This window comes from Oncorhynchus kisutch, linkage group LG11 (genome assembly GCF_002021735.2).
Source record: "Oncorhynchus kisutch isolate 150728-3 linkage group LG11, Okis_V2, whole genome shotgun sequence".
Classification (NCBI taxonomy): Eukaryota; Metazoa; Chordata; class Actinopteri; order Salmoniformes; family Salmonidae; genus Oncorhynchus; species Oncorhynchus kisutch.
Window position 1 is genome coordinate 44433282 of NC_034184.2, and position 13895 is coordinate 44447176.

The following is a 13895-nucleotide window of genomic DNA, read 5'->3' on the forward strand; positions in this document are numbered from 1 at the left end:
GAGGCGCTACCAGGAGACAGGCCAGTACATCAGGAGACGTGGAGGAGGCCGTAGGAGGGCAACAACCCAGCAGCAGGACCGCTACCTCCGCCTTTGTGCAAGGAGGAGCAAGAGGAGCACTGCCAGAGCCCTGCAAAATGACCTCCAGCAGGCCACAAATGTGCATGTGTCTGCTCAAACTGTCAGAAACAGACTCCATGAGGGTGGTATGAGGGCCCAAAGTCCACAGGTGGGGGTTGTGCTTACAGCCCAACACCGTGCAGGACACGTTTGGCATTTGCCAGAGAACACCAAGATTGTCACGTGTGACAGACGTGACAGTCTGATGCCGTGGAGAACGTTCTGCTGCCTGCAACATCCTCCAGCATGACCGGTTTGGCGGTGGGTCAGTCATGGTGTGGGGTGGCATTTCTTTGGGGGGCCGCACAGCCCTCCATGTGCTCGCCAGAGGTAGCCTGACTGCCATTAGGTACCGAGATGAGATTCTCAGACCCCTTGTGAGACCATATGCTGGTGCGGTTGGCCCTGGGTTGCAAGACAATGCTAGACCTCATGTGGCTGGAGTGTGTCAGCAGTTCCTGCAAGAGGAAGGCATTGATGCTATGGACTGGTCCGCCCGTTCCCCAGACCTGAATCCAATTGAGCACATCTGGGACATCATGTCTCGCTCCATCCACCATGCAGTGTTGCACCACAGACTGTCTAGGAGTTGGCCTCATCAGGAGCATGCCCAGGCGTTGTAGGGAGGTCATACAGGCACGTGGAGGCCACATACACTACTGAGCCTCATTTTGACTTGTTTTAAGGACATTACATCAAATTGGATCAGCCTGTAGTGTGGTTTTCCACTTTAATTTTGAGTGTGACTCAAAATCCAGACCTCCATGGGTTGATGAATTTGATTTCCATTGATAATTTGTGTGATTTTGTTGTCAGCACATTCAACTATGTAAAGAAAAAAGTATTCATTCAGATCTAGGATGCGTTTCTTTTGTGTTCCATTTATTTTTTTGAGCAGTATATATATATATATATATTAGATATAGTGGGGCAAAAAAGTATTTAGTCAGCCACCAATTGTGCAAGTTCTCCCACTTAAAAAGATGAGGCCTGTAATTTTCATCATAGGTACACTTCAACTATGAAAGACAAAATAAGAAAAAAATCCAGAAAATCACATTGTAGGATTTTTAATGAATTTGTTTTCAAATTATGGTGGAAAATAAGTATTTGGTCACCTACAAACTAGCAAGATTTCTGGCTCTCACAGACCTTATTTAAGAGGCTCTTCTGTCCTCCACTCGTTACCTGTATTAATGGCACCTGTTTGAACTTGTTATCAGTATAAAAGACACCTGTCCACAACCTAAAACAGTTACACTCCAAACTCCACTATGGCCAAGACCAAAGAGCTGTCAAAGGACACCAGAAACAAAATTGTAGACCTGCACCAGGCTGGGAAGACTGAATCTGCAATAGGTAAGCAGCTTGGTTTGAAGAAATCAACTGTGGGAGCAATTATTAGGAAATGGAAGACATACTGATAATCTCCCTCGATCTGGGGCTCCACGCAAGATCTCACCCCGTGGGGTCAAAATGATCACAAGAACGGTGAGCAAAAATCCAAGAACCACACGGGGGGACCTAGTGAATGACCTGCAGAGAGCTGGGACCAAAGTAACAAAGCCTACCATCAGTAACACACTACGCCGCCAGGGACTCAAATCCTGCAGTGCCAGATGTGTCCCCCTGCTTAAGCCAGTACATGTCCAGGCCCGTCTGAAGTTTGCTAGAGAGCATTTGGATGATCCAGAAGAAGATTGGGAGAATGTCATATGGTCAGATGAAACCAAAATATAACTTTTTGGTAAAAAACTCAACTCGTCGTGTTTGGAGGCCAAAGAATGCTGAGTTGCATCCAAAGAACACCATACCTACTGTGAAGCATGGGGGTGGAAACAACAGGCTTTGGGGCTGTTTTTCTGCAAAGGGACCAGGACAACTGATCCGTGTAAAGGAAAAAATGAATGGGGCCATGTATCGTGAGATTTGAGTGAACCTCCTTCCATCAGCAAGGGCATTGAAGATGAAACGTGGCTGGGTCTTTCAGCATTACAATGATCCCAAACACACCGCCCGGGCAACAAAGGAGTGGCTTCGTAAGAAGCATTGCAAGGTCCTGGAGTGGCCTAGATAGTCTCCAGATCTCAACCCCATAGAAAATCTTTGGAGGGAGTTGAAAGTCCGTGTTGCCCAGCAACAGCCCCAAAACATCACCGCTCTAGAGGAGATCTGCATGGAGGAATGGGCCAAAACACCAGCAACAGTGTGTGAAAACCTTGTGAAGACTTACAGAAAACGTTTGACCTCTGTCATTGCCAACAAAGGGTATATAGTTTGAGATAAACTTTTGTTATTGACCAAATACTTATTTTCCACCATAATTTGCAAATAAATTAAAAACCCTACAATGTGATTTTCTGGATTTATTAAAATCATTTTGTCTGTCATAGTTGAAGTGTACCTATGATGAAAATTACAGGCCTCTCATCTTTTTAAGTGGGAGAACTTGCACAATTGGTGGCTGACTAAATACTTTGCCCCACTGTATATATAAAAAAACATTGTTGATTTGATCATTATACTAATCGACCCTTAACAATTAAACACTTTCCTGCCCTTCTGCCTCCAAACCATAACACACACAACACATTACCTTTCATTAGTACACTTGAGTTAAGTCATTAAAAGCAGTTCCAAGACTGAGGTGTGAGGCGTTGGGGGCTCGTCTCTGTTTCTACCTGGTAACAGCGCATGTCCTGTAGACTTCAGCCAATCAGGCATTATCGGGATATGGGCAATTCCACGGTAACTGAATTATGCTGAGACTCACTTTAAAATGTATGCCAAACAAAAACCATTGATTTAACAAACCATACAACTCTATGCACAATGACTACTTTGAAGAATTGAACACAAGAAAAAAACAATATATATATATATATTTACTGGAAAAACTGCAGATAAAGTTAGGTAACATAGTTATGGTATAATCTCCCTCAGTTTTTATTCTGTTACCAAACTTTACATCTGCACAGTTCTTCCTACAAAATATTTTCTGTGGAAATTGTTAAAAGTAGTCCTTGTGCAGAGAGTTATATGGTTTACTAAACTTTGAAATCAAAGTTTTCGTTTCGTATAGATTTTAATAGTGAAAAATATCGAGTGCCATCTTAATTCTGTTACCATGGAATTGCTGTATCCACCCCAAGCTTTGATTGGCTGCCATTGAAACGTTTGTTAAGTTTTGAAATACAATTCTGTATTGTCATTTTAAAAAGAGCCCTAGACAACAATACAGGTTGTGTGCATCACCGTTGAATAACAGCGCTTTGGTCACAGACACAGATGCTCATGAATAAACTAATCCTACGCATTCATTCCACATTTGATCATTCACGGTCCTTCCTCTCTGATAACCCTCCACACACACCTGATTTGTGTCGGGTAGTTAAAACAAACATCTTCCCTGCAAATCAGAGAGAAGGGATTTGAGAGTTGCCTTTCTGACCAGGATAAAAAGGATCACTGATATCGCAACGATAATTCGTTAAGAGCTATATTAGTATACATTGTCAGATATTTCCATAAACGTGTGAGCTGTAGGCTTCCTAATTTTCATAGATTTGATAGACCCCGTGGCTATGCGCGCCTCTATAGGTGTACAGTTCGAAAGCTTGTTCAGTGTCCAAGTCCTCCGGGACCTGACGCTGCCTTGCCCCACACATCTAGTAATTCGTTAAGAGCTATATTAGTATACATTGTCAGATATTTCCATAAACGTGTGAGCTGTAGGCTTCCTAATTTTCATAGATTTGATAGACCCCGTGGCTATGCGCGCCTCTATAGGTGTACAGTTCGAAAGCTTGTTCAGTGTCCAAGTCCTCCGGGACCTGACGCTGCCTTGCCCCACACATCTAGTCACATCTAATAAACCCGATGAGTTTTATAAGTGAAGCCCGCTAATTATTCTAACGGATTGACAAAATGTTATTGATTAAGTTCAATTGAAAAATATATATATATTTTTTTAATCAAAATGTGCACCAATGAACATTAGAGAGCAAGCTCGGAGCTCACGCGTCATCCCCTGTTCTTCATCATTCGTTTTCCTCCTCGCCCTCATTTAAAGGGCTACATGAATGGGAAGTGCTGCTGGAGTATTCCATGCGCCAGGCTCAAGAGTTCAAAGTAGATTAAAAAAAGTCCCTAAAAAGTATGGATTCAAACAGGAGGCTCTAATGAAAAGCACATAGGTTACGCTTTGTTGTATTTGTCCTCCTGATGCCACTTCTCACAATATGCTGGGTTATTATAGGACATGGCTAGCAGTGAATGCGAAGCAGGCCCTTTCCTGGCCATTTTGCCGCCCTAGATGAGACCAAAAAAAAATTGAGGCCCTCCCTTACAATGTTGGCCCGCAACGGAATTTTATGAATGTCCATCCACGTGGTTGGCCTACCGTTTGTAAAACAGGCAGTTGCATTGGCATTATTAGTCCTGATTCCTGTGACTAATCATTTGGGCTATTTAAGCTCTGAATAAGCTACCCCAACATCATCAGGAGTTATCCTCAGCCTATTTACAAGGAGAATCCATGTGTTCACACAGCTGGAAATGCAGAAGTCTTTATTTTCCCGCTATGATGCAGCTCATGGAAGAAAAAAAATGGACGAATACAAACTTGAAAATCGCTGATTATCATGTCAATTTAGCCTAAGGGGTGAAACTCCCTGAACATTAGCTGTGAGTAGCTTGATTTTCCTTTCCAGATATTGTCCATTTGACTTTGACTCGTCCCGTTTTTGTAAATGTTGTTTGTTAACATGTCATACGTCGACGATCGTTTTTCATGCGATTGTGCGCAATTTAGGTTTGGCTATTTGATCGGAGAAACCTGCATAAAGTAAAGTGTCCTTCTCACGACATTGACATACATTTTATCTCCAGCATGGAGGCTACAGCAAACACCACTTTCTACGGTAGGCTACATGATTTACGTTGGATAATCTTTTGACTGAACATTGGTGGAATACTGCACCGGTGAAGCGCGCTGGGCATGGACAATATTTTGCGCCCCCTGCCTTTGATAAACTGGGTAGGCCTACTGCCTATCACTGGGTGGCATCAGCGCATACCTAAATAGCCCATACGCCACTGGGTGAGAGAAATTGTCATTGTTTTTGGGTAGAATTATGTAAGAGTATGGTGTTTGAGTAAACTTGGTCAGTTTAGTTAGGTCAAGCTGGGTGTACACTACACAATTTTGGCCACAATTTAGCTGTCCCAGACAGGTTTTTGAGACTGGAGACAAAATCCCCATGCCGCTGCCTACTTGGACCGCATGGCTGTCGCCGACATGTAGTAACCAAATCTAAATACATTTTATACTTGCGATTCTTCAAAGTAGCCACCCTTTGCCTTGATAACATATTTACACACTCTTGGCATTCACTCTACCATTGGGCTCAATCGTTGACCTAACAATGGGCCTGAATTATAACAAGTTAACCCTGAGGATGGCACAGTGTGACACCATGAAGGCAGAACGCAGGACCAGAAACAAACCAGACCAAGTTAAAGTGCCTGCTCTGTTGCCAGTTTGAGCCACTGACAGACGTGAGAAAACAACCAGGACAAATATCGTTAGTATTATAAGAGCCGCACTTCTGTGGCAACACAGTAGCGGTGGGAGACGATGATTCATGCTTAGAGAAATCACAGTGAGGATATCAAAAAGCCCAGGAGTCGCTGTAACCACACCCACTCCTGTGTATGCCCTGCTCCCTATAGGTGTACGGAGGCAGGATGTAGCAGCAGCACCCTTGGACGTGGCCTTGGACGCCCCCCCAGGAGAGCGATGATTAACATTACACCTGAGGCCTAACAATGCCCGCCAGGCAGTATAGTCACTTGATCAAGAAAATGGAAAAGGAAAGAGACAGCACGAGTGAACTGTACAACATAGCAGGCTAACCATGTGGGCCTAGATAGAGACTGGGGGGGGGGGGGGTGAGAGGGCATGCAGGCAGCTCATGCTGTGGGATCAGGCAGACACTTGACAGAATGAAAGAGGTGAGAGGGACACAAAGCATGAAGGCTTGTGCTCTCCCTTTCAGAACCTGTTCAACATTAAAAACCATGTGTGCTTGCCAGGCAGCATTGTACTGAATATAATGATACATATGTATCCCAAGTGATGAAAATGATAACTAAAACAATAACGAGATTAGAATGAATCTTGGATAGCTCACTTCACCTAACTCTTTGTTTCTCCAGTTACCCCTCCTTGCCTGACTGAGTAGTGCTTTGTTCATTCAGTATGGCCTCTCCTGATTGGCAGGGATTTTTCTGTTTCAACTCCGTCCGCAGCGCACAGGCCGCCAGATACCGCTCCCCTATTTGACCTTGAGTGGCGGCTCCCTCTCCAGCCAGCGCACACGCACTTTCTGTTTGTAGTGATACTCCTTGAGGAAGTCCTGCAGGGTCGGGGGCAGCGGCAGGGCGCCGATGCCGTCGTATGTGGTCCGGCGGCAGATGGCGGCGCGGGCCAGGTGCTGCAAGCCGGAGGGGAAGGTCCGGTGGAGAGGCGCCGTGAGTAGCGGCTCAAAGAACATGCAGGCGCTGGGGTCCTTGTAGTGCTCCAGTAGGCCCGTGACGGTGGACGAGTGGAACACGCAGGGGTCGTGGGCGTCGAAGCTGAAGTTGTGGTTCCACTGCTCGATGCGGGCGTGCAGCGATCGGTTGTAGCGACGGAAGCTGACCGAGAACAGGTAGTCCTCCTGGGCCGAGTCGCGCAACAAGAAGGTGCCCTCAGGACGGCCATCCAGCAGAGCCTCTGCCTCGTAGCGGTCCATCACGCCCCAGTAGCAGGGCAGCGCAGTGATCTGAAGCAGGTCCGGCACCAGGCAGTGGATGTAGTCGATCTGGGTGTGCACCTTCCAGGGCCCAGACTGGTTCCGGCTCAGATGGCCATCCCCGGACGTGTGGCGTAGCTTAGGCCTCAGGGCCTGCAGGCAAAGGGTGGTGGAGTCCTCCTCCGAGTCGCAGTCAGCCAGCTGGGCTGTAGCCCCTCCGAGCACCTGTACCGACGAGCCCGACGACCCAGCCGCCCCTCCTGAGCAGCTGGCCATTGTGCCCTCCCCAGAGGCCTCTGCAATGCCAGGGGCCATCTTTGGTCCCAGTTTGTACAGAGAGGAGCACTGCGCCAAGGCCTCCAGGGTGTGGATCTGGGCGTTGGGTGGGGGGTCCACTCCCTCCTCAATGCTGAGCCTGCGGCGTTCGCGCAGACGCTCCTCCTCGTCCTCGGGGGAGGGGTGGGCCGGGTCAAAGGCGTCTAGCAGAGCCGTGGAGGAATGCGGGCTGGCAGGCGCTGTGTGCTGCTTGATCAGGTGCCACTTGTTGGCCAGGTCCGAGCCCTGGGGGAAGGGACAGGTCTCCAGCATCAGCTCTGTCAGGTGGATCTTGCGCTTGGAGATGGTGGGGGTTTGGGGGGAGGAGGAGAGGGAGCGGCGGCGGGGGGGAAGGGGGAGACACAGGCCCACTGTGTCGCTAAGCCGCTGGCGCAGGGAGCGGGTGCTCAGACTACGCCCCCCGTCTCCAGAGTCATCCATCTCCTGGATGGAGTTGACCCCGTAGCGACGCTCCCTTCGCCCAGCGGCACCGCGCGCGCGTCCCGACCACCTGTCTGTATCCATGGAGCTCTGGGTCTTAGTGGAACATGAGTGTTTTTTCTTGCCCCCCCAAGGTGCATGGCGCGAGTACGAGTCTCTCCGGCCCATAGGGACTCCCCAAGGAGCCACCCTCGCTTCCTCATTGTCTTTTCTGTCTGTGGTTCTCTCTACCATCTGGGCGATGTCCGACACACAGTTGTGACGTCGCCCTCCAGTAACCCCGGGAAGCGGCAAGAGGCTTCGGGAAAGGCTGGAGGCCAGAGATGCCTGGGCCTCGCCTGAAGTTTCTCCCCGTCCCAGGTCCGCCACACAGTGCATACTGTCCTCTTCCACCACGCTGTTCTCTGTACTGGGTCCCGCACCGTCGCTGTGGAAGAGGGTCTGGCATCGGTTCCTCAGGTTGCTCCACATCTTGCCCACTTTTTCCATGGATAGTGACCAAGCCCTGCCAGACATGAACACATATCAGATTAGACGACTCGTAAAATACAGGAATCTCACACAATACATGACCTACATTACTAAACAATACATGACCTACATTACATGACCTACATCACTAAACAATACATGACCTACATTAACAATTGCATGAAACCCCTTAACATTTTGTTAGGCCTAGACAATGTAGCGATTCTGCAAATTCAAAATGGTAGTGATCCTATTGATCATCGTGCATACCCCTGCAATGCCGTCTGGGGTATGCCAAATAAAAATGTTTTCAAACAGTCCATTTATATTTAAAACAGGGGTATACATTTGGGTGAGGTTTTTTTCTTGCCTGAGTAGGTTAAACCATCTAGTGTTCAGCGAAATAACAACACAATGTCAAATACAGGTAGCCTAGTCAAATAATTAACATCCAATCACATTAACCATTACTCTCTCGCGGGAATTCCACTAACGGTCCGTATGTAGCCAAACGTAGCTGCTGCTCATGTTGGCATCTGTACCGATGGTGCAAAAACCATGACAGGGAGACATAGTGGAGTGGTAACGCGTGCAAGCAGTTGCTCCCGACAACACTTGGGTACACTGCAGCATCCACCGAGAGGCTCTTGCTGCCGAGGGAAAGCCTGACAGCTTGAAAGACATTTTGGACACTACCTAGAAAATTGTTAACTTTGTTAAAGCAAAGCCCCTGTAATCTTGTGTATTTTTTGGACTATGCAATGATATGTAACGCTTTTATAACATACTGGTTATCAAGGGACAAAAGTAGATTTTTTTTTATATATTGAGAGACGAGCTTAAAGTTCTCTTTACGGACCATACATTTCACTTGTCTGACAGCTTGCACGATGATGAGTTTCTCACACGACTGGCCTATGATGTTTTTTCTCTCCTGAATGATCTGAATCTAGGATTACAGGGACTCTCAACTATATTCAATGTGCGGGACAAAATTGAGGCTATGATTAAGAAGTTGGAGTTATTCTCTGTCTGCATTAACAAGGACAACACACAGGTCTTTCCATCATTGTATGATTTTGTGTGTGCGCAAATGAACTCAAGCTTACGGACAATGTCAAATGTGATATAGCGAAGCACCTGAGTGAGTTGGGTGTTCAATTACGCAGGTACTTTCCTGAACTGGATGACACAAACAACTGGATTCCTTATCCCCTCAATGCCTTGCCTCCAGTCCACTTACCGATATCTGAACAAGAGAGCTTCATCAAAATTGCAACAAGCGGTTCTGTGAAAATTGCATTTAAATCAGAAGCCACTGCCAGATTTCTGGATTGGGCTGCGCTCAAGAGTATCCTGCCTTGACAAATCGCGTTGTTAAGAAGTTGATGCCTTTGCAACCACGTACCTATGTGAGAGTGGATTCTCAGCCCTCACTAGCATGAAAACTAAATACAGGCAAACACTGTGTGGAAAATGATTTGTTGTCTGCATCCTTTCAAGCACACCCTTCTCATTTACCTGTGATGAGTTATTTGTTAATTGAAAACTGTGAATAAGGTTTTATATATAATATGGTTAAATAATGAGCAAAATGATTGATTATTATTTGTGCCCTGGTCCTATAAGAGCTCTGTCACTTCCCAGGAGCTGGGTTGTGACAAAAACTCACTCTTTCTTATGTTTAATAAATGTATTGTATCGTGTGTGGCAGGCTTACAATGACGGTAAAAAAAACAACACTTGAGAGTGAGCTGACCCTGATGCTAGAGGGGATACGCCGCTGGAGGTTGAATGTTTGAAGGGGTACGGGAATATAAAAAGTTTGGGAACCACTGCTATAGACAAAAGCTGGGTGTGGGGGGGAAATTTGGGTGATTCTTGTGTGAGTGAGAGCGAGTGAGTGATTTGGGGGGGGGGGTGTAATTGGAGTGTTACGGTGAGTGAGGAGTTGCCAGGCAGACATACAGACAAGGCCATGGCTATAAATGAACCCAGGGATCTGCCTTCTCCCAGCTGATTGCTGGTATGTACTGTATTACAGAGCCAGTCTGGACCTGACCAAGAACTTTCCGTCACAACAGTGTAGACAGCAGACAGAGAGCCAGCCCACATATGCACACTGATTAATTGGTTTGTGTGTGAGTTATACTAGGTTCTTGAGAGCAGTGACTCTAAACTACCTTCAAAATAGTTTGCTTCTCCAAGATCATGTTAAGGCTAATAGACTCAACTTGTGGCAGGCAGCTCTCTCCCCTCCTTACCAAAGGTAATGGATCTGTTTAACACTGCATTTCCTTCCAACTGAACCCATTGATTGACTTCAAACCTCTAGTAGTGAGAGATCTCATTTGCTCTCCAAACTGCCATGTTGTACTCCCTGGCTCCCTCCCGCCCGCATTGGCAGATAACATAGTTGCCCCAGTTACATAACATAGTTGGCCCAGTTAAATGAGCCAAGCAGAGCAGGCTCTACAGTCTGTACTAGCATCAATAACTAGGCATTGCTGGCTAATAGTGATATACATAGGCAGAGTGGAACCTGTTTCAATAGACAAACAGGGATTTTGCACAGTCAGCTGCAACTGAGTTAAAGGGCAAATATACCACTTCTCAACCTCGTTTTCATTTCATCTCCAGCACAATGCCATTGTCTACATACAGTGGGGAGAACAAGTATTTGATAGCCTGCAAAATTGGCAGTGTTTCCTACTTACAAAGTATGTAGAGGTCCGTAATTTTTATCATAGGTACACTTCAACTGTGTGAGACGGAATCGAAAACAAAAATCCAGAAAATCATACCGTATGATTTTTAAGTTATTAATTTGCATTTTATTGCATGACATAAGTATTTGATACATCAGAAAGCAGAACTTAATATTTGGTACAGAAACCTTTGTTTGCAATTACAGAGATCATACTTTTCCTGCAGTTCTTGACCAGGTTTGCACACACCGCAGCAGGGATTTTGGCCCACTCCTCCATACAGACCTTCTCCAGATCCTTCAGGTTTTTGGGGCTGTTGCTGGGCAATACGGACTTTCAGCTCCCCCCAAAGATTTTCTATTGGGTTCAGTTCTGGAGACTGGCTAGGCCACTCCAGGACCTTGAGATGCTTCTTACGGAGCCACTCCTTAGTTGCCCTGGCTGTGTGTTTTGGGTCATTGTCATGCTGGAAAACCCAGCCATGACCCATCTTCAATGCTCTTACTGAGGGAAGGTTGTTGGCCAAGATCTCGTGATACATGGCCACATCCATCCTCCCCTCAATACGGTGCAGTCGTCCTGTCCCCTTTGCAGAAAAGCATCCCCAAAGAATGTTTCCACCTCCATGCTTCACGGTTGGGATGGTGTTCTTGGGGTTGTACTCATCCTTCCTTCAAACATGGCGAGTGTAGTTTAGACCAAAAAGCTCTATTTTTGTCTCATCAGACCACATGACCTTCTCCCATTCCTCCTCTGGATCATCCAGATGGTCATTGGCAAACTTCTGACAGGCCTGGACATGCGCTGGCTTGAACAGGGGGACCTTGCGTGCGCTGCAGGATTTTAATCCATGACGGCGTAGTGTGTTACTAATGGTTCTCTTTGAGACTGTGGTCCCAGCTCTCTTCAGGTCATTGACCAGGTCCTGCCGTGTAGTTCTGGGCTGATCCCTAACCTTCCTCATGATCATTGATCATTGATCTCACGAGGTGAGATCTTGCATGGAGCCCCAGACCGAGGGTGATTGACCGTCATCTTGAACTTCTTCCATTTTCTAATAATTGCGCCAACAGTTGTTGCCTATTGTCCTGTAGCCCATCCCAGCCTTGTGCAGGTCTACAATTTTATCCCTGATGTCCTTACACAGCTCTCTGGTCTTGGCCATTGTGGAGAGGTTGGAGTCTGTTTGATTGAGTGTGTGGACAGGTGTCTTTTATACAGGTAACGAGTTCAAACAGGTGCAGTTCATACAGGTAATGGAGTGGAGAACAGGAGGGCTTCTTAAAGAAAAACTAACAGGTCTGTGAGAGCCGGAATTCTTAATGGTTGGTAGGTGATCAAATACTTATGTCATGCAATAAAATGCTAATTAATTACTTAAAAATCATACGAATGCGATTTTCTGGATTTTTGTTTTAGATTCCGTCTCTCACAGTTGAAGTGTACCTATGATAAAAATTTCAGACATCTACATACTTTGTAAGTAGGAAAACCTGCAAAATCGGCAGTGTATCAAATACCTGTTCTCCCCACTGTATGTGAAAACGGCGCATTCCTATATTTTGTAGAAAGAAAAAAAAACATTAAAATTGTTCTACCCAATGAAATACATTTTTAAACCTGCTATGAGTTTCTAGCCAAAGGGAGGGTATTTTCCCACGTCACAGCGAATGTGTTTGAAAATCACTGTTTTTCTTTCTTTTAATCCTACCTTGTGATGTCACAGAATAATTTTTAGGCCCTCATCTTTTTAACCTTAAAAACAAAACATTAGGAACACTTGCTCTTTCTATGATCCCTTGATGTCACCTGTTAAATCCACTTCAAATCAGTGTAGATGAAGGGGAGACAGGTTGAGACATCGATTGTGTGTGTGCGCCATTCAGAGGGTGTAAAGGCAAGACAAAATATTTAGGTGCCTTTGAACGGGGTATGGTAGTAGGAGCCAGATGCACCAATTTGAGTGTGTCAAGAACTGCAACGCTGCTGGGTTTTTCACTCTCAACAGTTTCCATGTGTGTATCAAGAATGGTCCACCACCCAAAGGACATCCAGCCAACTTGACACAACTGTGGGAAGCATTAGTCAACGTGGGCTAGCATCCCTGTGGAAAGCTTGACACCTTGTAGAATCCATCGGCCGATGAACTGACGCTGTTCTGATGGAAAAGGGGGGTGCAACTCAATATTAGGAAGGAGTTCCTAATGTTTTGTACACTCAGTGTATGTAGCCACTTGTATTCTGCTGGAGATAATGAATATTAAGATGCCCGACGAATCAGAGCCAGACTCCTCAGCACATGACTGATTACTATGATTAACCAAGGCCTATTCACCCCTGGCCTAGAGCAGCCAATGACTGACTAACAACTCATGACATTCAGACCAAGCTAGAATCAGAGGAATTCTCTTATACATTTTTTTTACCAAGGACTTTCTTTAAAATTGTACCTTTATTTAACCAGGCTAGTCATTGAGAACACATTCTCTCTTACAATAACCAACTGACCAAGATGGAACACAACAAGCACCCAAGTCGCGTGGGCATGACAAAATGACTGCATACGTCACTATTCTAAAGACAGAGGCACGAGACATGACTAATATGTCACGTTTGGTAGAAAATGTAGCTTACATCACTCTCGTGATATATGCACGTGATAGAAGAAGTGGTGGGCACAAATACCGGTATCCTTAATATATTATTAGGACGTTGAGCACTATATCCCTCTTAATGCCAAAAGAATTGTTGCATTCAACAAAACAAAAACATTCAACACACCCACATCCGAGTGGGGAGACAGTGTACAGTGTGTAATGAGCATAGGCCTAATTCTGCATTTAGACGAGGGACGCAAACACCGTCATACCAGTTGGCATAGCGGGCCAAGAAAGAAAGAAAGATGGCAACGGTAACGACAAAAGCACGACGTATGCGTTGCTATGGTGATTTCAGTAAACACACAGTGCAAATCGAAATCAGGTTGAACTTCAAAGCTACGGCAGACGGCAAAAGTTGAAATACTTGAACTCTGGCGGCAAGT

The 13895-nt window shown here is 45.9% G+C and overlaps 1 protein-coding gene across 1 annotated transcript in view; it reads right to left on the reverse strand.

The window, feature by feature from the left end:
- Window positions 1-2544: 2544 nt before the first annotated feature.
- The window catches only part of LOC109899632 (suppressor of cytokine signaling 5-like), a 33812-nt gene continuing 22461 nt past the window's right edge, over window positions 2545-13895 (reverse strand). The window contains exon 2 of the mRNA XM_020495046.2: window positions 2545-8178. Within this exon, the coding sequence (XP_020350635.1) occupies window positions 6459-8162 (1704 nt within the window). The 5' untranslated portion in view covers window positions 8163-8178 and the 3' untranslated portion in view covers window positions 2545-6458. The remainder of the gene's footprint in view (window positions 8179-13895) is intronic.